Source organism: Lissotriton helveticus, chromosome 9 (genome assembly GCF_964261635.1).
Source record: "Lissotriton helveticus chromosome 9, aLisHel1.1, whole genome shotgun sequence".
NCBI lineage: Eukaryota > Metazoa > Chordata > Amphibia > Caudata > Salamandridae > Lissotriton > Lissotriton helveticus.
The window spans coordinates 55,356,112-55,382,845 of record NC_136070.1 but is presented as its reverse complement, the minus strand read 5'-3'; the positions used below and the strand labels follow the sequence as shown (position 1 = coordinate 55,382,845).

The 26,734-nt window shown below is 46.9% G+C and overlaps 1 protein-coding gene across 4 annotated transcripts in view; it reads left to right on the top strand.

Moving 5' to 3' along the window:
* The window catches only part of RASGRP1 (RAS guanyl releasing protein 1), a 350,649-nt gene extending 337,315 nt beyond the window's left edge, over positions 1-13,334 (top strand). For 2 of the 4 annotated variants that reach the window (XM_078659443.1, XM_078659445.1), the window contains 2 exons: positions 2,412-2,722; positions 5,260-13,334. In XM_078659443.1, the coding sequence (XP_078515569.1) occupies positions 2,412-2,722; positions 5,260-5,394 (446 nt within the window). In that variant the 3' untranslated portion in view covers positions 5,395-13,334. The remainder of the gene's footprint in view (positions 1-2,411; positions 2,723-5,259) is intronic. The other 2 variants (XR_013600832.1, XR_013600831.1) reach the window with 2 other exon arrangements.
* The last annotated feature ends 13,400 nt before the right edge of the window (positions 13,335-26,734 follow it).

Sequence of the window (26,734 nt, the reverse complement as noted above, 5' to 3'; positions counted from 1 at the left end):
CATTTGAGTTTGCTATGCGCCAGTGCACCGCCGCATTTCTTTCTATTTTTCTCCCAGTTAGGTCTATCCTCCTACTTTCCTTGTCTGGTGGTGGGCCTGATGCTGTTGGGACATTTGCCCTTTTCCTGGCGGTCGCCGCTATAATGGAGTCCTCTGTGACAGATCCCTGGATGTAGGGGGGGTCTTTAGAGGAGTGTTTGTACTTTTTCTCCGTTCTAGGCGTGACGGACCTGCATGCCATAGGGTCTTTGAACGCCTCCCCCCCTTGGTTCATGACACTCTGAAGCATGGGGAGAAACTGGCTCCTTGTTTGAGTGGGGAGCAGGGTCTCTAAGAGGAAGTCTGCCTTTGGTCTTTCCTCATCTAGTTTGACTCCAAAAGCTGTTGCCGCGTTCCTGATGACCATATTATATGCCCCAATGTCATCTGGCGGCAAAGGCCTCGAAGGATACGTGTCTACGGGCTCTTTTGGGCTTTCGGTGTCGAGGTCCTGCCACTCCAGGTCCTGTGTCCCAGAGGATGCCGAGCCGAGGGTCATCCGCTGGTCATCGTCGCCCTCCTCCTCGTAGTAGAGGCCCTCTTCTTCTAGATGTTCCTGTGGTTCGGAGTTTTCGGCGGCCCTTCTGCGTCAAACTCCTTCTTCTTCAATTTCGACCATCACCATCTTCGGTTTCGACAGAATAGTGAACCTTTTCATTTTCTCGTCAAACTCTCTTTTCCTTTGCAGGATGTTATCCATTTCGGCCTCGAGCCGTCTCTTCTTTCTCTCCATCTCGGCGACCTGTTCGGCTTCGAGTGTTTCGGCCGATCTCTTCGACATGGTCGTCGACGTCTAAGCGGACTTCGGGTCCTTCTCTTTCGAAGTCGAGCGGACTATTTCGGGGATGTGTTTCGACGACCTTGGCTTTTCGATGGTCTTCACCGCCTGGGAGTCCTTTTCGAAGGATCCGCTGGGCTGTTTGTCCTTGGGTGCAGCTGCGGCCATCGAGATTTTCAGCGCCAATGCTCCTTTCGAGGACTTGGACTCTGTTTTTCGAGAGTCTGACTCAGACATTCGAGGATCTGTCGGGGTTTAAGGGTCGACGTCTCTCCTACCTCTTTAGAAGTTTTCTTATCGGTCTCTACGACCGTGTAGTCATCGGCTTCTCCGGCGATGTTGTCCTCTTCGTCGCTGGAGTGGCCCAGGTCCCGAAACGACGGAGGTTGGCCCTTGCCTTGCATGTTGTAGTTGGCTCTTCTTTGTCTCTCTTGAGCCCGGAGTGTCTTCGGGGTGAAGGCGGAGCAGGCGTTGCAGTCTTTACTCTTGTGGTCATCCGGTAGGCAGAGGTTGCAAACCGGGTGCTGGTCCTTCTGCGTGTATTTGTGGTGGCAGTTACGGCTGAATTTAAAAGGTGTCTTGTCCATTCCTGCGCTCAAGGGGCCCCACTGTGTTCGCATTCTCTGTTGGACGTCGAAGTTCTCGAAGTTCTCCTTCTTCTTCGTCGTCCCGGCTTGGTGATCCTGTTCCTCGTTGTCTTCTCCAATATTTTCCATGTAAAATACGTCCTTTTGCGTCTTCTTTTCTCCCAAAAACTCTGGAGCCTCTCGGTGACGATCCAGACCCAACGGCGGAAAAAAGAATCTTAAGATGACGCCCAAAGGTGGGAGCTTCTGCAGGAAGCGTGCCAACGTCACAGGAAGTACACCAAAAGGTGGGACGTCGACGCCCACCTGGGCTACAAAAAAAAAAAAGAAAAGACTACGATTCCAGACCCAACCACTAGACCGCGGAATAATGCACAGCAAAGTGAATCCAGAAAGATTCATGCTGCAAAAGTCCAGGCATCTACACATTGTTTACCAATGTGACACAAGCACCTACTGCTGTAAGTCCATGTGTCCACAGGTCTACACGCAAGGTCCAACATAACCCAAGCATCTCCCTCTGAATGTATGCGAGTCCAGAGGTCTATGCGCGGTCTGTCAATGAGACCAAAGTGTTTCCTACTGTATGCCCACGTGTCCGGAGATCTCCACACTGCCTGCCAATGATATCCAAGGTTTTCCTGCTGTATGTCCACGTTTCCCAAGATTTCACTAGGCTTTTGCTGTCTTCTGTTGTGCCCAAAGCTTCACACATGCCTCTCCCAAGTGTCCGACATCACCCCATTGTCTACCTGGCTGTCAGTCAGTGCAAGCTCAGTACAAAGCCAGCGTTAGTGTCTCTCGCCTGTCTAGGCAGATTAGAATGTACATTATTTACAATGTGGTGGGACCCTTTCTGTATTTTCAACAAAAGACTAACTAATGTTGCAGACTGAAATAGCACATATTACTAGAGGTATCTCAATTCATAATGTTTACTATAAAATAGGCATAACTTTACCCTGTATGAGCTGCTTGTCAAGCCTTGCTTTGTTTACACTACACAGGACCCGAGGAGGGATCATTCACATTCCCCGGCGGGGACAGAGCCGGTGCCAGTGAAGCCGCAGAAGAGTGTCAAGACGGGACAATCGTGTTGGTCGGCAGCTCTTCACCAAAGGTCACCCTCACGATAAACCTTGCAAACCTCGACAAAAGCACCCAGACTGAACATGGCTTAGCCGGCTGCAATACTCCAGTCAGGCACTACGTACTTCACCACAGAAGGGCGTACGCCAAATGGGACAACAAGAACTCTACTCGCAATGCAAGGAACCAAGATGGTGCCTCATCACCAGCGCATCAGGAAGAGGACCAGGTACCCTCAACTCAAACTATTTGGGCTTCTTCATGGGAAATGTGTGCATGCATAGGAATGGGCATTACCTGGTTTCCGTCTGTCTGTCCCAAGTCCCCATGAACCCCAGGGAGCAATCATGGCCATGAGGCTGACCACAAACTCCCTAGAGTAGTTTAAAAAAGCCTTAGGATATGGAAGCAAACATAAATATGCATAAGGATGCATTCTGGCAAACTAGTATGTAGTGGGCTGGCCCCACATGTTCAGGAGTCCTATGTAGACGCTGTAGACGTGGCCAGGTAGAAGTAGATGTAGTTTAAGTTCTTAGATGTAGCTACAATAAGCCCCACCAGGAGCAGCCTATTAGTTGCTCAGCCCATCCTCAACTGGCCACACTCACACACAGGCACCCAAGCATCCCACTCACACTAACATTCTAACCAGAACACTCACATTGGCTGAGCAGCTAGATGCAGAGGAGTGAAGGAATATATGTACAACCCGAGGATACTACATTATCCTCTTCCTCTAGATATGAAAAACAAAAGAGAAAATAACAATGAAGAGAAAAACTATACACAGTAAAAATATACAATCGTAGCAAGAAATCTGTAAACGCAGGGATTTAGGGTGACATCACATCGCGAGAGGGAAAACAGACAACTAAGAAAAGAAAGAAGGAAGAAAGCGATAGAGATAGAATAACACTATCCTCCTCCTTTAATAATGAACAAAAAAAAACAAGTAAGTAGTAAATGAAGAGCTCACATACTACAAATGAGCAAGACCAACATGACAGAAGTGAGGGGAAAACAGAACCCCAGACTGGAATACAATGGGTGGAACAACACCCAATGAAGTACTTCTCACGTGAGAAGACTGACGATAACACAATACGCCACCCCTCATGTGAAGGACACTATGGGACTAAAACCCAAGTGAAAAAACAAAAAATTGGGACAACATCCAAATATACAAAATACGTCATATGGGACAAACACCCAAGGACTAGTGCAGCATAGAAATACAGATGCAGCACAGTGTGGCATCAACAGATGACAACCCACATAAATGACAACGTGCATAAAAGTGAAAGGACTGACACTCAACACCAACATAACAAAGATGGGACTGACACCCACCTTAAACAGAAAATGAGGCTATTTCGCCAAAAAGTACATTTTAACCCCGCACTGGAGGGCAAAAACATAAACAGCCACTGATTACCTTCTTCTCTGATGCACTGTATACGTTTCCTATTGCAGCTTTGGCTTTTGTTGTGACTTTGTAGACTTTAGAAGAGGCGGAAACATAGGCAGCTTGATGACTATTACCAGCTGATGAGGGTACACGAATACAAACACAGCATGCCTGGTCTTGGACTGTCTGGTGTAGTGGACACCGGTGGGGCAGACAGGCGTGTTTGACCGGTTTCTAGCTTGACTGGTTTCTTTTCCTTAGTTAGTTGAGTCTTGTTGCTCTTCATCTGTAAAAGTCGTGGGTTCTTAGCTCCAGATCGTCGCCATAAATGTAGTGGCTGGCCCCACATGTTTAGGAGTCATAAGTAGACGCTGTAGACGTGGCCAGGTAAAAGTAGATGTAGTTTATTAAGTTCTTAGATGTATATACAATAAGCCCCACCATGAGCAGATTTCTAGCTGCTCGGCCCATCCTCAACTGACAACACTCATATACACCAGGCACCCAAGCATCCCACTCACACTAACATTCTAACCAGAACACTCACACTGGGTGAGCAGCTAGATGCAGAGGAGTAAAGGAACATATGTACAACCCGCGGATACTACATAGTAGTAAGTCACATACGCATGTTGCTCTGAGTGATGAGGAAATAGAGACAATTTCTGAGAAGTGAGTGACTCAATGTTTGTAGGGCTCAGGAGGACCCATCACTTCAGTAAAATAAAAATTTCCTAGGCAACAAGTTTCCTGACGATGCTCAGGTTAAAGAATATACCGTGAATAAATGTAAGCCTCTGTTATCTTTTGAATTGGACCCATCACTTCAGGCAGTGCAGGACATATGATCAACTCTTCTTATCCTTAGCAGCCTTTCAGAGATCATGGGAGGTGAGAGCTAGGTCCACTGGCCACTATTCTCCTTCTGTATGTAGCTTGCAAACTGCATCACTCGCAAACCTATACATTGGCTATATCAGCAGACTTGCTCTAGCACTCAGCACATAGTAGGATCACCCCTACCGGGGCCCTGAGCAGCTCCCATATTCGAGGCTAGTTAAAGGTATTTTCGACTCCGCCTTACTCTCTTTTGACATCAAAACTCAGAAAGACTATACCTGGGCTAAGACCAGCCACAATCCTGCTAAATTGACCATAGTCTGTGCTTCTGTTTCCTATAGCATCCTTGTACACCCTCATCGAGATCGGTATATCGTGCTGGTCCACCAATCACAAAGCCAGCGATCCATACCCATGCACCACCTTACAACCTTCACCCCTCCATATGCAGCTTAAAATCTCCCTACCACATTTTCAATGAATGCTAACCCAAAGTGTGATGTCCTTCTCCCTAGGAACAAGAGACTCTCCGGGCGCAGAATGAAGTCTTGAAGCTCCAGCTGCAGGAAGCCCAGAGGAGAATTGAGACCCTAGAGACAGAGCTGACAAACCAGGCCCTGGAGAGTGTGGACCAGACCGGTGGCTCCTAGCCTGGGAGCTGGAGGGAACAGAACCTTAACTGAAGCAGAACCTGGGTGCCAAACGCACGGTGACCAGGACACATGCTGCTGTATCTAAGCTACCCTCATGGAGACACGGCTCCTGGCCACTGAGTGCATTTATGGTGTTGTGTCCTGCCCTGCGGGCACTTTTAATATCCGCCAGCCTGTGGTTTGCCAAAATAGCCATGTTCAGTGGTTCACCAGTCTACAGGGAAGGATAAAACAGACATGGAAAATCTGTAAATCCCTGAAAAGGTGGGAATGGCAGTGGACAGTGTTGGATCTGCCGAGGTGTACAGCCAGGTCATTAGGGGCAGTCAAGAGGCAATAATTGACATTGGACTATCCATCGGCCAGGGACAGTACCTGAGCAATAAACTGCAGTGGAATATTCCATGAAGGTGAAACGATTGTGCAATTAATGGTGAACGCAACAGCTGCGGTGCAATGGACAGTGATGCAGTTCACGCGCAATGGACGTTACTCATGGAATCATGGATGCCAGTGGCCTGCTACGTGGCTCTGGTGCACAAGATGCAGTCAGTGTTATCAATGGAACAGCAGCCGTGCAACGGCTCACAAAGAGGTGACAGCCTGGTGCAACTAGTGTTAGTCATGGAGCAGAAACAGTGCATTATATCATAACAGCTCTGTTCTAGTGCAATGAGTGTTGTGAAAGAGTAATAGTGCAATAGATATTTGGAAGGGGTAGTTCTGGCTAAAACAGAGCAGATGTGGTGCAACAGGTGTGGTCAATGGAAGAACAATGGTGCAATGTGTACACTGGTGCAATGTGTGTTATCATTGTTACACACACGCCAGTGCAATGGCTTGTATGAGTACAATACCCTGGGTGCAAACATTGTTATTAATGGCGAAACTTTGGTACAAAGTGCATATTGAGAAGTGGGGCACAAGTACGATTGATGTTCTTAAGGGGTCGTGCTTGTGCAATAGGCGTGATCTAGGGGTAGTACTGCTCGTGCAAGGGTTGATCTGAAGTAAGAATACTGGTGCAGTGCGTTTTATGACGTAATACTGTTGGCGTAAATGCTGTGCCACGGGGTAGTGCGGTGCAATGGGTGTTGGACTAGAACAAATCTTTTTGATGGTGTTTTAAATAAATAGTGCTACTGTAGCAGGTGCTAAGGGGTAGCCCTGGTGTAATGGGGGCTATGATGGAAAGTGATGGTGCAGGAATTATGAAGAGGCAGTGCTGCTTCAAACTGTTCTCTTTAGCAGCACAGACGTGGTAGTGTCATGAAACTGGAGTGGTGAAGGGACTGCGTTGGTACAATGGTGTGATGGGACAGTGCTGGTGCAATGCGTGTTATGATGGTGCAGTGTTATGGATATGGGAAGCAGGAGTGCTGGTGCAGCGTATGGATGAAGGACCAGTACTCATACCATAAGTATCTGACTATGAAGTGAATGTTACCAAGGAGCACTAATGCTGCAACAAGTGTTATAAAGAGACAGTGCATGTTCAAAATGTGCCTTGACGAAGCAGTGTTAGTGCATGGTTGTTCTGCAGTAGCAGTGCCCGTGCCCTTGGGTGTCTGAAGAGGGAGTGATGGGGTAATAATTAAGAAAGAGCAGTGTTGGTGCAATTAGGAGTTTCACAGGGATGCAGCCAGAGCAACGAGTGTTATGAAAGGGCAAAACAAGTTGTGAAATGTAGGAACAGTCCTGGTGCAATTTGAGGTATGAAGGGACAGTGCTGGTGCAATTTGAGGTATGAAGGGACAGTGCTGGTGCAATGCGAGGTATGAAGGGACAGTGCTGTGCAATGCGAGGTATGAAGGGACAGTGCTGGTGCAATGCGAGGTATGAAGGGACAGTGCTGCTGCAGTGTGCCTTACCAAGGAACTGTACTGGTGCAACACGAGGTATGAAGGGACAGTGCTGTGCAATGCGAGGTATGAAGGGACAGTGCTGGTGCAATGCGAGGTATGAAGGGACAGTGCTGGTGCAATGCAAGGTATGAAGGGACAGTGCTGCTGCAGTGTGTCTTATCAAGGACTGGTACTGGTGTAACACGAGGTATGAAGGGACAGTGCTGTGCAATACGAGGTATGAAGGGGCAGTGCTGTGCAATACGAGGTATGAAGGGACAGTGCTGGTGCAATGTGAGTTACATAGTGGCAGTGCTGGTGAAATGCGTCTCATTAAAGAACTGTGCTGGCGCAATCCGAGTTAAGTAAGGGTAGTGCTGGTACATCGGTACTTTGGATGGGGTTGCAGATGGAAGGTTTTTTTTAAGGGGCAGTGCATGCAATGCGACGTGTGAAGGGACAGTGTTGGTGCATTGCGAGGTTTGAAGGGACAGTGCTGTGCAATGCGAGCTATGAAGGGACAGTGCTGGTGCAATGCGAGGTATGAAGGGACAGTGCTGTGCAATGCGAGCTATGAAGGGACAGTGCTGGTGCAATGCGAGGTATGAAGGGACAGTGCTGGTGCATTGCGAGCTATGAAGGGACAGTGCTGGTGCATTGCGAGGTTTGAAGGGACAGTCTGGTGCAATGCGAGGTATGAAGGGACAGTGCTGTGCAATGCGAGCTATGAAGGGACAGTGCTGGTGCAATGCGAGGTATGAAGGGACAGTGCTGGTGCATTGCGAGCTATGAAGGGACAGTGCTGGTGCATTGCGAGGTTTGAAGGGACAGTCTGGTGCAATGCGAGGTATGAAGGGACAGTGCTGTGCAATGCGAGCTATGAAGGGACAGTGCTGGTGCAATGCGAGGTATGAAGGGACAGTGCTGGTGCATTGCGAGCTATGAAGGGACAGTGCTGGTGCAATGCGAGGTATGAAGGGACAGTGCTGGTGCATTGCGAGCTATGAAGGGACAGTGCTGGTGCATTGCGAGCTATGAAGGGACAGTGCTGGTGCAATGCGAGGTATGAAGGGACAGTGCTGGTGCAATGCGACGTGTGAAGGGACAGTGTTGGTGCATTGCGAGGTTTGAAGGGACAGTCTGGTGCAATGCGAGGTATGAAGGGACAGTGCTGTGCAATGCGAGCTATGAAGGGACAGTGCTGGTGCAATGCGAGGTATGAAGGGACAGTGCTGGTGCAATGCGACGTGTGAAGGGACAGTGTTGGTGCATTGCGAGGTTTGAAGGGACAGTCTGGTGCAATGCGAGGTATGAAGGGACAGTGCTGTGCAATGCGAGCTATGAAGGGACAGTGCTGGTGCAATGCGAGGTACGAAGGGACAGTGCTGGTGCAATGCGACGTGTGAAGGGACAGTGTTGGTGCATTGCGAGGTTTGAAGGGACAGTCTGGTGCAATGCGAGGTATGAAGGGACAGTGCTGTGCAATGCGAGCTATGAAGGGACAGTGCTGGTGCAATGCGAGGTATGAAGGGACACTGCTGGTGCATTGCGAGCTATGAAGGGACAGTGCTGGTGCATTGCGAGCTATGAAGGGACAGTGCTGGTGCAATGCGAGGTATGAAGGGACAGTGCTGGTGCAATGCAAGGTAAGAAGGGATATTGCTGGTGCAATGCAAGGTAAGAAGGGATATTGCTGGTGCAATGCAAGGTATGAAGGGACAGTGCTGGTGCATTGCGAGCTATGAAGGGACAGTGCTGGTGCAATGCGAGGTATGAAGGGACAGTGCTGGTGCAATGCAAGGTATGAAGGGACAGTGCTGTGCAATGCGAGGTATGAAGGGACAGTGCTGGTGCATTGTGAGTTACATAGTGGCAGTGCTGGTGAAATGCGTCTCATTAAAGAACTGTGCTGGCGCAATCCGAGTTAAGTAAGGGTAGTGCTGGTACATCGGTACTTTGGATGGGGTTGCAGATGGAAGGTTTTCTTTAAGGGGCAGTGCATTCATGTAGCACATTTCAAAGAGGCAGTGCATGATCATGGAGGGCTGAGAAGTAGCAATGCATGTGCACTGGATGTTATAATGGTGCAGTCTGATGCACTGGGTACTTTGAAAGGAGTGGATTCTGTAGGCGCTTTGAAGAAACCGCCTGCTGCAATGTGTGCACTGGGTGCATGAAGCAGCGATGCTGAGGCAGTAGGAGGAGGGGGCGGGAGATGTGCTTGTCCATCAAGTGCATACCGAGCCAGTGCTAATGCAAAGGGTGTTATGAATGTGGAGTACAGGTACAGTGGGTTGTTAAGGGCTAGTACTGGGGTTGAGAGTGGAGCAGAGTTGATACAGTAGGTAAAAAGGCAGTGAAATTTGTAAAGGTGTGTTCTTGGTGCAATGGGTGGTAAGAAGGTGCAGTGAGTGTGTGGGTTGGGCTTTTCGAAGGGACAGTGCTAATAAAGTGGGCTCTATTAAATGGGAGTGGGGGATATGTTGGAGCGGTGCTTGTGCAAGGCATGCATAACAGCTGTATTTTTACATCTACAAGTAAGGTATGAAATGGCACAGTTGCTGCAGTAGAGGTAATGAAGGGGCAGTGCATGTGCAGTATGTGTTCCGAAAGTGCAGTGTGTGTGCAGTGGATGTATGCATCTTCAGTACCTGTGCACTAGGTCTTATGAAGCTGGAGTCAGTGTCTGTGGGGTGTAACGAAGGGGCAGTGATGGTATAATTACTTTAAAATGGCAGTGCAGATGCAGTGGAGGGTACTTTGGTGCAGTGCTGGTGCAGCAGAGGGTATGTTGGAGCAGTGTCAGGGCAGCGGAGGGTATGTTGGAGCAGTGGAGGGTATATTGGAGCAGTGCTGGTGCAGTGGAGGGTATGTTGGAGCAGTGCTGGTGCAGTGGAGGGTATGTTGGAGCAGTGCCGGTGCAGTGGAGGGTATAATGGCGCAATGCTGGTGCAGTGGAGGGTATGTAGGTGCAGTGGCGGGTATGATGAGCAGTGCTGATTCTGTGGAGGATATGTTGGAGCAGTGCTGGTGCAGTGGAGGGTATGTTGGAGCAGTGCTGGTGCAGTGGAGGGTATGTTGGAGCAGTGCTGGTGCAGTGGAGGGTATGTTGGAGCAGTGCTGGTGCAGTGGAGGGTAATTTGGAGCAGTGGAGGGGATGTTTGAGAGGTTCGGTGCAGTGGAAGGTATGTTGGAGCAGTGCTGGTACTGTGGAGGGTATATTGAAGCAGTGTTGGTGCAGTGGAGGGTATGTCTGAGCAGTGCTGGTGCAGTTGGTACAGCTTGTGTTAAGAAAAGGCACAGCCGGTGTAGTAGATGTTAAGAAGGCGTAGTGCATGCGCACTGGGTGTTCTGAAGGGTCAGTGTTATGTGGCATATTTGTATAGCATGCTCTCACTCTAAAGCCTCTTGGCGCTAAGTGATAAGGAGAGATGAAAATGGACAGAAAAACTAAGTTGGAGTCACAAAGAGACAAGTCTTTAGTTTCTTCCTACAGTGGTGGTGGGAAGAAATTGATTTCTTTGAGTCAGTTGGCACAGTGTTTAATAGCTTAAGTGCCAAAACTTTGCCACCAAGGGGATTTGTTGAAACGAGGGATAAGCAGATTAGCAAAGATAGAGTGCAGCGATCATGGAGGCAACTATCTCATAAGTTTAGATTCAAGAAATCTGGGTGTAATGCCATACACATGGTTTTAAATATATTCATGTTCTGCACAGGCAGCCACCTCTGGGCTTAGGTTGATGTAAAGTGGAGGCAGAATTGCTGCTCTTGCAGCTTGGTCTAGAGGAGTCTGGAATCTAATAATATCTTGCTTAGAAGTACCTTCATAGAGGGAGTTGCAGTAATCAATTCTAGATTCAGTGGTGGCTGCAACTGCTGTTCTACCTTCTTCCAAGAGAAGAAAGCGAAGTAATAAAAGTAGTGTGTGGTACTGGTGCTACAAAGGGTCAGTACATGATAAACAAGAGCAAGGCGCGTCGCCATATTTGAAGAAAAGCAGTTTTGCAGCGTGAATCTTTCTGGATTCACTATGCTGTGCATTATTCCGCGGTCTAGTGGTTGGGTCCGGAATCGTAGTCTTTTCTTTCTTTTTTTTTTTTTTTCGTCACCCAGGTGGAAAAGTAGTTCTCTGAAACAACACATCTTGAATTGCAGCGAAACGAAACTGATGTTAGGAGGTGCTGCTCTGCCAAAAACTGAAGTGACGTTCCTTTATGTGAACCACTTAGGATGCTACAACCAAGAAAGACACTGCAGTGAACCAATCACAAGCAGCAGGCGGGATTACACCCCGTATAGTGTTTACTTCAGGTCTTCCAGACAGCGCATGCGCGCTGCCTAGGCTCGACCTAAAAAGGACAGTGTTGGTGCCCCATCACCAAAACTCCTGTGTGTAATGCTCGCTATATTCAAAATTGTGCATTTCCTGACTCAAGATCTCCATTGTATTTTATGTATGTGGGCATCTTCCAGGGAACCATAATTCGCACTAATGTTTAAGTTATTGACATGAAAATGGAACAAAGGATTAATACAAATGTTTAAGAACATCAAACCTTTCCAGAAAGCTCAATATATTTAAAACTGAACATCAAGCATACTTGATGTATGGCGCTTTGAGTAAGAGACGTTGCCCATCTCATATGGTATTCATCCTTTAGAGTGTCACACAAGTGTTGAAATCCATAACCTTCAGTTTATTCTCTCAACTCACTGAGCTATCTTGCCATGTAGAAATGCCTGCGTTCTTGTAAGGCATGTCGACATTTTAGATGAACTTATAAAATTGTGTTAAATTCCCAACAGTCAAGTGAGTTACATACGTATTCCATGGAAAAAAGCGTAGTAGTCAATATTGTGATATCAGTAGGCTTAGGGGAGTCAATGATATTTTTGTGCTTTCTATACATTTTGTGCTACATTTATACTTTGACCAAATAGGAAAGGGTTGTGTTTGCTAGTATGTCAAAATAGTTCACAACTATTTCAAAACAGGATAAAGGCCAACCATGTGCACACGCTTTAGTCATTCATGCAACAGGATATTTGAAACTAGGGTTAAGACAACTGTGGTCTTTTTACAGTCTGCTATTTTGATACTATAATATGTTTGAAAAAGGAGTTCAGTAAAAAAAAATAATAATAATAATAATTAAACCACGCATTCGCAAATCTCCGATCAGCGCGACTGAAAGGGGACTATTTTATAACGAACAGTCGGTGAAGCGGGTGATTTAACACAGCACTTGTAGATACTTTGCCAAAGGGTATTGGGTTAATCGTTCTAAACATTTAAACTTAAAAAAATGGTGTTTGAAAATTGTATTTCAAAAGGCATGGAGCTTCAATCTTTATAGGGCACAGCTCAAACTGGTGCCACTGCTCAGCTCAGGGGGACAGTATGCCCCCTAAAAGATGTAAGATTTCAGTTTCGAAGCATGCACACCCTAGTTCATGACCAGGCTCTGCAGACCGGTGAATGGTCAGACAGCGAGTACGTCACTTGAATTTTCAGCCCAACCCTTTATGAACACATAACAAAGCAATGGTTGTGTGCTCACATCTGTTATGCTTAAGCACAGTGACAGGGGCCTCCTGATATCTGCAGGCTCGGGTCCCACATCCATGCTATTCATGAGACCAGTCAAGACATGTATAGGATTCAAACACACGTACATGTCGATAATTGGATTTACATTAACACCCTCGGGTTAGAGGTAGACATATACATTTGTATGCCAGCCCTCACAGAGAAGAGCAGAATTTACACCAAGTTAAGATGCGCATGTTCAAACCCTTGTGGAGAATTTGTTTGTGCTCTCAATGAGGGTTTGTCACGATCAGGGGAAAAAAAGTTTTGAGAATTAGACAATTAGTTTGAAATTTCGTCATAACCTCAGTTTATTACCACCACAACGTAGGTCTTGTGCTCACATTTGGTAGGACTGGAGCTAGAATTTTAAACATGCTTAGTTGAAGTAACGGAAAAACAAAAATGATGGGCGAAGTGTAATGTCGAACTATATTGAGGGTGTGTAAAAATCAAAACGTTTCTCAATAAATGTTTCAAACAAAGTATTTCGTACTGAACCTAGATTTGGAGAATGCCTATTTATTCAGACAGAAATGTTGATTCAATGCAGACTATAGTTATTGTATGGTTTTGCAACATGAAATGTTTCCTAGGTTCACATGCTGTGCATTACTTCACCATCTTGTGAAGTGTAGTTTCTCTCTTAAAGGGCGTCGACCGGCATAGTCGGACTGTGTCGTAAACGATCAGCTCACAATGGCCCCTAATGTAACCGCCATTTAGTTTTTAGTTTTTTGGGCTTAAGGTAGGTGGGGCGTTTTCTGAGCTCCCGCAAAATTGTCTAAAGACAAGAAAGACAGTGAAGGCTTGTCGACATGTTGTCCGCAAATAACTGCGATAGACGCTGCATTCCAGTTTTCCCCAGAGGGGTGGGAGGGGGGGCTTTTACAAATACAGCAAATGTTATATAGTGGAGGTGGTGTCCATGAGGCTCCTCTGTGCCATTTTGTAGTGCGAGTACAATCTTTAAGTTCTGCTCTGATTTCCACCAAAAGTTGGTGCCGAACAACGAACACTGTGTGCATGTTCTGACTCCCAGGAGACCGTTCGTCTGAAGACTGTTGTGCCTGTTCGCTTTTAAAACCAAAAACCCTAATACAGTGACAAGGTATTACTTGTGTACTAGGCCACACCGACAAGTCAGGGCAGGTGGACCTGCAAAGGCAGAAGAGAAAGACTCCATCTATGAAGGCGATTTCTTTGTAGATGGAGCTCAGGTGGAGCACCGTTCAGATTCGGACGTTGAAGCAGTATCATATCACTGCGTCGTAACCCTTTGCAAAAATTTCAGATCCTGAACCATCCCAATAAAAGTTTACTTAACTTTAGAAGGACAAGGTATCCAAGTCTCTGACTAAGCCGCCAAAGTTGAACATTTCGCGTGATCAATTATTATGTGTGGCCTCTTGATTCCAATGAGGTCAGCAACAGCAGTTACCAGCCCCATCGCGTTCGAGACTAGCAAAAACAGTGAATCTCTCTACTTTCACCCGAAGATTTTGGCTGCTGAAAACAGTTGGAATCTCTGTGTGAATCTCTGTTACCAGAGGAATTATTGGGGTAATCGGATCTGTAATGACCAATTGTAATTTCTTAATAAGCCCTCGGGGTTCAGATTTTCACCACCCCCACTGTTATTAGACAACCTGGTATCAGTAACTTTAGGGGTGGGGAAAATTCAGCCCATTTACCTGTGCACTTCACAATGAGTGTCCAGGGGTAGGAAGACTGCACAACCCCCAGCTACCGAAAGGGCCACCACAGACACGGAGAATAAAAGGCTGCAGGCAGTGGTGCATAGTTAACTTTAATGTGCTGTTGAATTGGTATGCCCGCCAATAGCACCACAAGCCAGAGCATCCTATTAAACACCTCCCAGAGGAATTCCAAAAGAGAGCCACGTCTAGATTTCAAGTCCAAGGGAGAAAGGGCCCAGAGCTTGGCTCCTGAACTAGTTGAAGGAACACAGACATTCCACCAGGAAGAATTACGCTCTAAAACACCACTGGTTGGTATCGAGATATTTAACACTGACTGGACTGCGAGATTGCACTTGTTGGCAACCGTAGCTTACAATAGGGTAAGAAACAAGCAGATTTTTCAATCTGTTAAAAGATTCCTTTAGGGAAAGAGATTATACGCTACAGAAGCAGTCCCACCACCAAAGAGGAAACACAATCTGATTCTAGCTGGACTCCTGAATGAAATGAACATCTGAGCCCATCCATAAGGCCTCTTTGAAGTAGCTCACGCTACTGATAGTATTTGTGAGTGCTATTACCTCTATTGGAGTAGTAAGTGAGCTACGAGCACTCTCATTGCTGGAACCTAACTTGACCATTTTAAAAGACAAGGTCATTACGAGAATTTGAACATGCACTTAAGACGTGGTATCTGGAATATATAGGTTCTCAACACCCACGTCGGGCAGTTCGGCACACTAAACACCACTAGCGGACAGGAAAAGCTTAATATACTGAAAATATCTAGCTACCACGATTCCATAGATTCATAAAGCAATCTATCCCTGGTATCTAGCAGGGCTGTTTGGTTGGAGGTCTTCTTCATGCTGTACCACTGTTTTCTCCCTGAAGATGCTCCATCTCTAGAGTCTGGTGAATAAGGCTGCTGTGAACAGTATCCTGGACTGAAAACATCTGGGGGAGGGAGGGACCGGAGGGGACATCATATGTTCTAGATTGTTTGTCAAAACTCAATAAACATAAGTATATATATTTTCTTTTAAAGGTCGAGAACAGATCCAAAATTCCTAGCTAAAGTAGTGTTACCGTTACATAGCGATCAAACTAAATCTGCTATCCTTTTTTCGACAGAAAGAAATTTGCATACACTGGATTCATTAAGGGAAGGAATTATGTACAACACTCAAGATATTAACAAGTCAAAATAACTCTTTGCGGCACTTGAACCTCAAGCATTTGCTACATTTGCCACTAAAGATCCGTTGCCAGATGGATAGTAGAAACTACTGTATGAGGTTATAAGTCTGCAAACAAAACCTCCGTAGTCGATTCAAAAGCTCGTTTTACTAGGAAGGAGAGAGCAACGTTAGTCTTTATGTCCAATGTACCTTTACAAGAAGCGTGCATGGCTGCAACATGGTCACCTACAAACGTTCACTAAACACCACTATGAAGGAACATATACAGAAGCAGTAGTGGGACAGTCGATGCGATGACACTTGTTATTTCTACAGTTACTTATCTGCAAGAATGGTTTTACAATTTGAAGCGCTTCTAGATTCACATGCAACCCTCCCATCTCCTCAGTGAAGGAGGGGTTTAAAAAAAAAAAAAAAGGTTACATACTGACATACGTTTAAAAAAAAAATGAAATGGAGGTTACGTTAGGCGGCAGTGTGGGTTTACAGTCTACATCACACTGAGTCATACTGACTCCAACAATGTTGATGGCCTTTAGGGGAAAAGTTTGTAAATATACATATCCAAACTAAGCTGCAGAATACCATTCAGCACGTGAATCTACAGGAGCTTCTAGTTGCAAAACCATTATTAACCCCTCCCCTGCTGATGACGGAACCGCTCCGTCATCAGCCGCGGTCGCGCTGTGCTGATGACGGAGTGGTTCCGTCATGGCCCGCTCGGCACGCCTGCGCGGCGCGGATTCCGCGCCTGCGCTGAGCGTTCTATTGAGCGGGGCGGGCCATGACGGAACCGCTCAGTCATAAGCACAGCGCAACCGACACTGGTAATGGAGCGGTTCCGTCACCAGCATGCGCCCACCGCTCTTCCGCCCCGCCCCCTTAGCACTGCGGCGGAATAGCCGCCGCAGTGAAGGGGTTAAAGGCAACTGGTTTCTTTTTTATGACTGTGATGCCTGCACTGAGCAAATAAAGTCCTTAGTACTCCGTCATTCGAAAGTCTCCAGTTTCCGCAATCATGTCATTGCTAAAGTCGTTCTCTATTCTTAAAATCCGACATTAATGCGTAAAATGGAGGCTGCAGTCCTAGAACATCTGTGGTCCTTCTCATCTATGTATGACCCTAGTCCTGGCTGCATAGAGCCCAGGCCTCTGTCCCCCTCTGCTGTTCCTCTTCCCTGCACATGCTGACGTAATATTTAAGTCGTGCTCAACATAGAGTTGCTGAAGAAAACAAAATGTACATATTGTAAATACGTTTTTAAAAAACATAAATGTTACCAGTGTTTGTTTAATATTTATATATTAAAAAAGTTACAAATAAATGTGTCTGACGTTTATTATGGCTCAGTAACATAGTGGGTAAATAAAACTAACAGGGTTTTTCTTCCCACAGTAAAGTTCAGTAGTTAAAATTATCATTTTCCAGTAATCATTTTCCAGTAATCAAAGCTCAGTTCTCTTGGTGGGAAGTCAGAGCACCACAAACTCATGTTTGAAGCAGTTTTCACCTCCAGGTGGACTCCTGACCTATGGAATGTAGTCATACATACCACTGAAGCATTTGTGTTGTGACTGAAGGGTTGGGCATACCGCCGGCTTGACTCAATATTGCATGTTTCTTGACTGTGTTTCCAGGTGTTTGACTCCTGCTCGGTTCCATAGACCACACCTGATAGTTTAACCCGTTCCGTGTTCGCGTCGGCCACCTTCCCAGTGCTGCGCACCACCGTTGGACGACGCAGCCCCACCCACTCTTTAGAACTCTCGCACCGCGGTGAAATTCGCACCGCGGTTAAGGAGTTAATAATGCCTTCAGAGCTTTGGCCCCATAACTGCGGGCTGGGATCATAATATGGTTGCTTGACTGACCTTCATGGGCAGGGCCTCTATTGATACTGGTTGACGCCACATATTTCACCAGTGGACCCATGCTAGTGGCTGTTTGTACGTTGACAAATCATTTGTAAACTGTAAATATACATTAAATGGTAAATATCTTCCTGCACCACGGTCTACTCCCGCACTATCTGTAACACTTCCTGCTTATTGTAAGTGAGACCGACTCCATGTTTAGAGCAACTCTTTAAACCTGCTAGGAATAATATCTGAATATTCAGCTTTAATTTTAATGCAACCAAAAATATTTTCGGAAGGCTGCACGCTACTCTGGAACCCGAACAGGATTAGCGGGAAAAACAGTGTATGTGGTGTGTGCGAGGGGTAAACAAGAGTTGAGAGTGCTTATGTTAGATGGTATTTCTAAAAGAGGTAATATGTATAGTGCATAGGAGTGTAAGGAAGAAGAGGGCATTTGTGGTTTTGAAAAGATGGACGGCTGAGTATAGGTTTGCAGGTGACAAAAAGAGTTCTGTTAGGAGTAATTAGAGCACGGAGTGTGTGTCTGGATGGGATATAGATTTGCAGCGTGAATCTTTCTGGATTCACTATGCTGTGCATTATTCCGCGGTCTAGTGGTTGGATCCGGAATCGTAGTATTTTTTCTCTTTTTTTTTCTTCCCGTGGCCCAGGTGGGCGTCGACATCCCACCATTTGGTGTCCTCCAGGGATGTCAGCGTGCTTCCTCCGGAAGCTCCCACCTTTGGGCGCCATCTTCGGATTCTTTTTTCTTGTCTTGTGCTGTACTTGTTTTTCCTCTTATTTTTTCAAAGTCTTTTCCCATCTTTAGTCCCTTTCCTCCTGTCTCATCTTTCTGGCAGAGGTGGGTGGGTTTGCTAGTGAATCCAGAAAGTCTTCAAGCTGCAAAACTACAGAAACTATTCGTTTTGCAGTGTTAATCTTTCTGGATTCACTATGCTGTGCATAGACTTTGTAGCGGTTTGCTGTTTGTGGCGGCTGGGTGGAAGATGAGCGTTGGTTGTTGAATATATGTTGAAGCACTTTTTGTCCTACTTGTGCTTCCTTGTTCATCTGTATATCCACGCAGTATTCCTTAGTGAACGTGTGCCCTGAAGCCCATGTTGCGGCCAGGCAAATGTCTTGGATGGGTGTGTTTGCCAGGAAAGCTATTGTTGCTCCCTTCTTTCTGGTAGAGTGAGCTTGTGCTGCTCCTTGTAGTTCTTGGCCTGCCTGCTTGTGGCAGAATTGGATATTCTGTGCGATCCATCGTGCAATGGTGTTTTTGGTTAACGGTCTACCCAAGAAACTGCTTGCGAAAGACACAAAGAATTGCTTAGTTTTCCTACAATCTTTAGTCCTTTCAATGTAATGCATCACTGCTCTTCTAGCGTCCAGAGTTTGCAGTGCCCTCACTGCGCTTGTGGATAGTTTTTGGAAGAAACTTGGTATCTGAATTGTCTGGCTTATGTGGAACTTTGGCATGAAATGTGGGTCTGTTCTCATTACCACCCTGTCATTGTGAATTTGAATGTAGGGTTCTTGTAGTGTTAGCACTTGAAATTAGCTCACCCTGCGTAGCGAGGTGATTGCCACCAGAAAAGCGGTCTTTATGGTGAGCATATGTAGAGATACCTTGTGAATGGGTTCGAAAGATGCCTTCATAAGTTGCGTTAGAACTACATTGAGGTTCCATGCCTTTTTCTCCTCTTGTATAGGCTACTACTGCTGCTAGGTGTACTCTTAGCGAGGTGTAGCTTAGGTTACTCTTTAGCAAGTGTGTTAAGTATCTTAGCACCGTTGATTCCCTGGTGGCATATCGACATGTCCCGTCTTCTTCCCTGTGGGGCTTGTGGCGAAGTCTGGTGGATTCCCTCCCCGGTGGATGTGGTCACTTGTGGGGGGATTCTGGTCTGAGCCTCCCAGGTTACCGGGCACGCTGGGAGGCGCAGTGTTCCTGATGAGATCCTTTATGCTTCTGAGTCTCTCTGCCTGTCTTCCGGCCAGTGGGGGTGGGGTTCAGTACTGGGGGTGATCCTGTGGCAGCGGCTTGGGTCGCTGATTGCTCTATCCACAAGGGGAGATCTACCCTTTTCTCCTCCGCTTCAGTACACCTCAGAGTGTGGGTTATTTGCGGTAAGGTGGATTTGCCATAGTTGAGATGAGGAAGCACAGGCATGTGGCGCTCTCCTCATCTTCAGACTCTACTTCCTCCCCTTCTCCGGCACAGTCAAAACGCCGCAGGGAAGGGGATGATGACCGCATTAAGAGACTCATTTTTTAAAAAACCTGTGTGAGATGGGGAGAGGCCCTCATTCTAAAGGTCCCCTTCATCCTCTTTCCTCTCACTCATCGGATTCCGAGGAGGATTGGTTGGGGTTTGTGGAATGCAAAGGCAATTATATTGACAAGGACATATTGCCTGAGTTTCTTAACCATGTCAAGTCCAACATGGGATTTCTGGATGATGAGGCACCCAGCACCTCTGTTGGTTCATTGCTGCAGCAGTTTCAGTGTTCAGCTGCGGTGGATGTGCCCGTCTATCCCTTCATACATGAGGTTCTGAAATGGAAGTGGAAGGATTCGGATCATATTTTACTTCCTAGGTTCATGGCAAAACTTTACCCTCTTCAGGATATGTCATGGGAATTGCCGGATTTGATTCAGATGGATTCCTTTGTAGCTCACCTTGTGGGGCGGACTTCCTTGGCTGAGGATGCGGTGATCAAAGATCCAGTGGATAAGAAGGTGGATGCTTCCCTCCGGAAGGTGTACTCTGGGTCATCGGACGTTGAGAGCCGGTATTCATGGCACTTGCGTAACTCAGTCCTTGATCTCAGATATCAAGACTGTGTATCAATCAACGGAGGATTCTTCAGACTGCTCTGGGTTGTTGGAGCAGAGAGAGAGCAGGTGGAGTTCTTGTCAGATGTGTCCTGTGTCCTTCAATGTGGCGAGGGCTTTGCCTCCGCAAACGGGTGTTGAGGGACTGGAAGACTGTTTCTGCTCAAAAGGTTTGTGCTGTGCGCTTGTCTTTTCAGGGGACCATGATGTTTGGAGAGAAATTGGAGGGCAAGTTACATAAATTGTTTAAAGAGAAAAAGCACTCTTCTTCCTTCAAGCAGCCCTCCTCTGCGACGAGTCCTTCCAAACCCAAGTCTTTCTTCCACCCTCCTTCTCGTCTGCAATTCTCCAGGGGTCACAGGTTTTCTTTTCTTCAGGTAGGGGTCGGGAAGGAAAAACTAAATCACCCCCCTCCCATAAGCCCCGTTCTTGACTACGTGGCCAGGCGCCCAAATTCTTGGTAGGGGGACAGCTGCAGTTCTTTCTCCCTGCTTGGCTGCAGTCCTGTTCCGATGTGTGGGTTCTGGAGAGTGTTAGTCAGAGTTACAGAATCGAATTTTCAGAACCTCCTCCAGAGTCAGGGATTCTTCAAACTCCTTGGCCGTTCAGTCTGGGCAAGCAGTCTGAGTTGTCTCTGGGGGTCGACTCTCTCTTGAAGAAGGGGGTGATTCAGGCCGTTCCTCCTCTGGAGGTGGGGAGGGGGGTTTATTCTCTGATTTTTTCTGGTTCCCAAGGTGACAGTGGGCTCAGTTTGGTCCTTGATTTGAAGGCTCTCAACAAGTTTGTGGTCCATGTGCCCTTCTTAATGGAGGCTCTGAGGCAGGTGATTCAGTTGGTGTTCCTGTGTCATTTCTTGTGCACCCTAGAGCTCCAGGACACATACTAGCATGTCCCAGTTCACTCCAGGTTTCGTCAGTACTTGAGGTTTTGCCTTCAGGGGCATAATTTCCAGTTTCAGGACCTGCCTTTTGGCCTGAGGTCTGCCCCGCGGGTGTTCACCAAGGTGGTGGCACCTCTGACAGCTTACTTACATCTTCAGGGGGTCCTCATTTACCCATACCTGGATGATTGGTTGGTCCATGCTCCATCTCGGGATCAACTGCTGGTGGATCTGGAGGTGGTGTGTTTTGTGTTGCATGCTCATGAGTTTCTTTTGAATCTTCCCAAATGTCAGTTGGAGCAGTCGCAGGACCTAGTTGTCATCGGGGAGCGTTTTCGCAACGATATGAACAGGGTGTTCCTGCCTGTTTCTCGTGCTGCGACTTTATGTTCCCTTGCTCAGAGGTTCTTGGCGGGGGATCCTTTCCAGTCCATCTGAGGTACGGCTTCTGGGTCTCACGGCGGTGACAGTGTTTATGGTGGCTTGGGCTCTGTTTCATCTCAGGCCTCTGTGGTTGTATCTGTAGGCCCGTTGGAAACAGCCGTCACGGAATCTGGTTCTTCAAGTTCTGGTGGCTCCTTCCCTCCTCCCTGCTGTGCGCTTGTGGACATTGTCGGACCATCTTTCTCAGGTGCTGTCGTTGCAGTCCACTCCGCCGGCAGTTCCAGCAACAGATGCCAGTGCCTTCATGAGGGGGAGGGGGTTGTGGGGGAGGAGGAGAGAGACTCGAACTGGAAGGAGATTACTTCGGTGTCCCGGGCTGTGATGGAATTCCGCATGCATTTGTTGGGTCGCAATGCGGTGGTCAATTCAGACAATATGGTTTCAGTGGAATATCTGAACCATCAAGGGGGTTCCAGGTCCAAGTCTCTGAATGCAGTCGTGATTCCATTGTTTTGTTGGGCAGAGGGGCATCTGTTGTCTCTTGGCTGTTCACATTCGGGGGATGAACAATGGTGTGGTGGATGCCCTCAGCAGGTTTTTACCCACCTTCTGACTCCTGAGGCTTTTTGGCTCATGTGCGGGAGGATTGGTCTTCCTTAATTCAACCTCTTTGCTTCCCGGCACAATACACAGCTGCCCCGGTTCTGCTCCCAGGTTTGGCAGGACAGGGCATGGGGGGGGTGGATGCTCTATCCGTTATTTGGCCTTCCTGCCTCCTTTATGCCTTGCCTCCTCTGGCTCTGATCCCCTGGTTTTTGGCTCACCTCTGTCTGGAGACCGGGTGGTTGTGGTGGTGGTTCCGTTCTGGCCTCCACTCTGAGGCTGTTGTCTGTGCAGGGTCCCTGGTTCCTCCCTTGCTTTCCGTCCCCTCTGCAGTCGGCTCCGATGTGGTCTCTCCTGCAGCTATGGCCGTCGGTGTGGAAGTTGAGGCAGGAGTGGAGACAGAGGTTTCCCTCAACATTTTACTCTGGCTCTGCAACAGTTGCGCAGGCCTTCCACCTTGAAATCCTATGGGCATTATTGGAGGAATTTCCAATGCTGGTGTGGTGTTCAGGGTTTATCCCCTCTGGAGTGCTCTTTGAGCGTAAGTGCTTCAGTTTCTCTGGGAAGGCTATAAGAAAAGGTTAGCTATTTCCACTTTGCAGGCTAAGTGGGCCGCAATTAAGGCTTTTCGTTCCCCTTGGGTGAATTTGTCGGATGTGGAAGATTTGGTCTTGTTGCAGAGTTTCTCGTTGTGTCGCCCTGCGGTGCGGCAGTCTTTTCCTTTTTGGGATTTGCCCCTTGTTTTGCGGGCTCTTGTGGCTCCTCCGTTTGAGCCTTTGTCTGAGGTGGACGTCAAATTTCTAACTTTGAAAGTGGTTTTCCTGGTGGCCATTACTTTGGCTTGGCGCCTTGGGTAATTGGGTGCTCTGATGGCTCGGAAGCCATTTCTGTCGTTTTCAGATGACTGTGTGGTCCACCAATTGTATTCAGCCTTTGTCCCCAAGGTTTCTTCTCAGTTCTATAGTTTCCAGGAGTTGGTGTTGCCTGCTTTGGATGTTGCTCCTGTGTAGCTGGTGATCTTCATTGGCCTTTGATGGATGCGTGCAGGGCTTTGCGTGTCTATCTTGATCGTACGAGCTCCTTTCGGAAGTCCGATTCCTGGTTAGTCTCTTTTGGGGTGGCCTTGTCTTTCATGGGGGGTGGGGGGAAGGCTTCTTCATCTTCCATTGGTCGCTGGCTGAAGCAGGACATTTTGTTGGCTTACTCTCTTTCAGGTGCCCCATCTCCAGCTGGAGTTCAGGGGCATTCTACCCTTGGGGCGGTGGCTTCATTGGCAGAGGTGAGGGGGGGTTGTCCTTGTCCGAGATCTGTAGGGTGGTTACTTGGGCTTCCTCTAACAGTTTTGTGTGGCATTATCGAATCCAGAATTTGCTGGGGGGATGATGCTAATTTTGGTTTGGGGGTTGTACGGGCTGTGTGCTCCTGAATTTCTCAACCTTTTTCTTTCAATAAAACACTTGGTTTGCAGTCTGTTTGTCCAGGTGGTTTGTGTGTTGATAAATGCTGGTGTTTGCTTGGGTATTCACACTATTTTATGAATGGGACGAGGACAGGAGGGACCTGGGAGCTAATGCCCTATTACTTACCTGTAATCTTTATTACTCCTGGTCCTGTTGTCCTCGTCCCATTCATTACTTCCCTCCCTACCTCCCGGTCTTGCCGGCCTTCATCTGGGCTTGGTATTTCAGGAGGAATGCTGGTATAGTTACACTTTTGTACTTCCAGGGGGAGGGGTTCAGGGTAGGGCCAGCATTCCTTAATTCTTTTTTTTCTGTAATGAGATAGTATTATCTCACTATTTTATGAATGGGACGAGAACAACAGGACCAGGAGTAATGAAGAATACCGGTAAGTAATAGGGCATTTCACATGCTTTGCACAGTTCAATTGTCACACAGTTTACTTTACCAAATCCTCTAACTTCAGTCACATAAAGAAAAATAAATGTAGGATAACAAAATTACTTTTGACCGTCTCTGAAAGCCATCAAATATGACGATAAGATTTAAAGACATTCTTATTGCGCTCTCACTTTGTGGGCAATAAAGATGCCTTTAAATCTTGTCATCTTGTCACATTTGCTCCACTTTCACAGAAAAAGGTCAAAAGTCAGTTTGCCTTCCTACAATTATTTTTTGTTCCGTGACTGAAGTTAGAGGATTTTCAGCTCAAAAATCACTCGTCCTGATTAAATCTTGCTCAACAATGAGTGGATTTTTCGAGCCCTCTAATGTCATCAATTTCTCTTTCCCTGAGAAAGAAAAAAAAAAATATATATATATATATATAACACACACACAGTATTGATACAACAGAGCCAAGCACTATGCACCTGCAACATTTGGAAAATCGAACAAACAGCACACCACCAAAACACGTTGGCAAAGGAATGCCTTTTAACACTGAAACCCATCGCAAGTCTTTTTAATGGACAAACATTGACCTTCCTGAAATTAGACAGGAGGCAAAGTCACATGGGCCACTAACTGAGTCAGGGACCACCCAACAAAGATTGACATATGTTATATAGACGAGCACTTGCAAAGCGAGTAGGTCTCACCTTTGCAAGCGCTATAGGCTTTGGTGTTTTAGCTATGTTTTACACCTGTGTGGCTGCTGTTCAGCATGGCTATAAGTTACTGCATGGAGTGGCAGAGTGTGTTGTGGCACAGTGTGGAGTCTCAGAGTGGCATACATTGGAGTGTATACTGGTGTAGAGTGCACTGCCATTAAGTATAGTGACGTGGTCTCAGTGGCATTGAGTGCAGTGTAACTGAATTCAGTGGCGTACAATGCAGTGGATTAGAGTTTGCATAGCAGAGTGCAGTGGGGCACAGTGGAGTGGCGCTTAGTGTGGCATAGAGTGCAGCGGTGTTGAGTAGAGTGATACAGAGCAGAATGGTGTAGAGCTGACCGGTGCAGAGGGAAGTGGCGCTGAGTACAGTGTAGTGCCATAAAGTGGAGTAATGCACAGTAGAGTTCAGTGGTGTAGTGTGGAGTAGTGCACGGGAGAGTGGCATAGAGTTCAGTTGCGGAGAGAGCAGTTTTATAGAGTGCAGTGACAGTGAAGCTGTGTAAGGGCATTTGCGAAGAGTGGACTGGTTGAGTGGAGTGCCGTAGAGTGCAGTAATGCGGAGTAGATTGTTTCAGGGTAGAGTGAAGTCGCGTAAAGTGGAGTTTTGCGGGGTAAAGTGCAGTAGCATGCTAAAGAGATCTTGAGGACAAACCTGACAGCTGAGACCAAATCATATGAGATTAGTAGTTAATAAACCAGCAGGAAAATCACAAAAAAACAGAAACCGCTATATGGCTACTAAAATCAGGCAGAATGCTATATGGTGCTGCAATTTGCAATGAGAACTCGGAGGCATGTGAAAAGGCACCTACGACACCATACAAAAGGTAGAATCTAAGTGCTAAAAAGAGGATATATTCTGCTCAATTTTATTAACTATGCGTGGGCTGCACATACCAGGTCAAGTTATTCATTAACCCGAAAAAACTAAAAAATAAACCTTCCAGCTTTTGCAGCTCTGTATGTGTCGGCATCGTTCAGCTTGGCAAGTTAATTTAAAGTACAACTGCAGTTTGACTATTAAAGTATTGTTTTTTTTTAAAACAGAAAAAAGTTAAAACTGGAGGCTGCAGCACGTGCAAGGCCTATGGCGAATGCTACAGATGTAGTAGGAGTGGTAAAGAGGCATCCAAGAGGGAGGGGCAGGCTTGGATTGGCACAAAATTGTCCCATCAGGAAGCAGCATTTTTTCAATGCAAGCTTGTTTCCTTGAACTGATAATCTTACTCCGCCGCCAAAAGGCAACAGGGGAATGGGCAGTCCAAGGTGCAGGGCTGCCATTGGACAGGGAGGGAGACATGCAAGGTGATCAGGTGCCCCTCCTACCCAGATCACTCAGAATCTGGCCACCTATGCGAACACCAGAAAGCGCCCAATGCTGCCGGAACCTGCAGTTTTAATCATTTGCATATGTAAAACTAAAGTATTAGTCCTAGCACAGTTCATGTTAAAATGCACATTGAGTGGACGCGGGTTGTGACGAGAGGCTGGAATCCTTGCAAAGGGAAGTTACTTTCTGCAGTATTTAGCAAGCAGACCGCTGAGCAGGAAAAAATGTTATGTGATCGTCACCAAACTACCTTAACCTCACACACCGTCATGAGGTAGTATCATGTGCTTATGGTAGTGGCAAAACTGAATATATATCATATTACATACATACATAATTGTGAGTTACAAGGCAACAAGCAAAAGTAGGCATGGAAAAATTGCATACCACACCCACCAACAAGGCCCCTTCTGTGTAGGCATTATGCGTGCATCGCGATTCTCAAGGCCAACCAAGAAAGCACATCTACCCTATTAGCATTTTACAGTTTCACCGTACAGGAATTGTAGAAAACACAGAGAA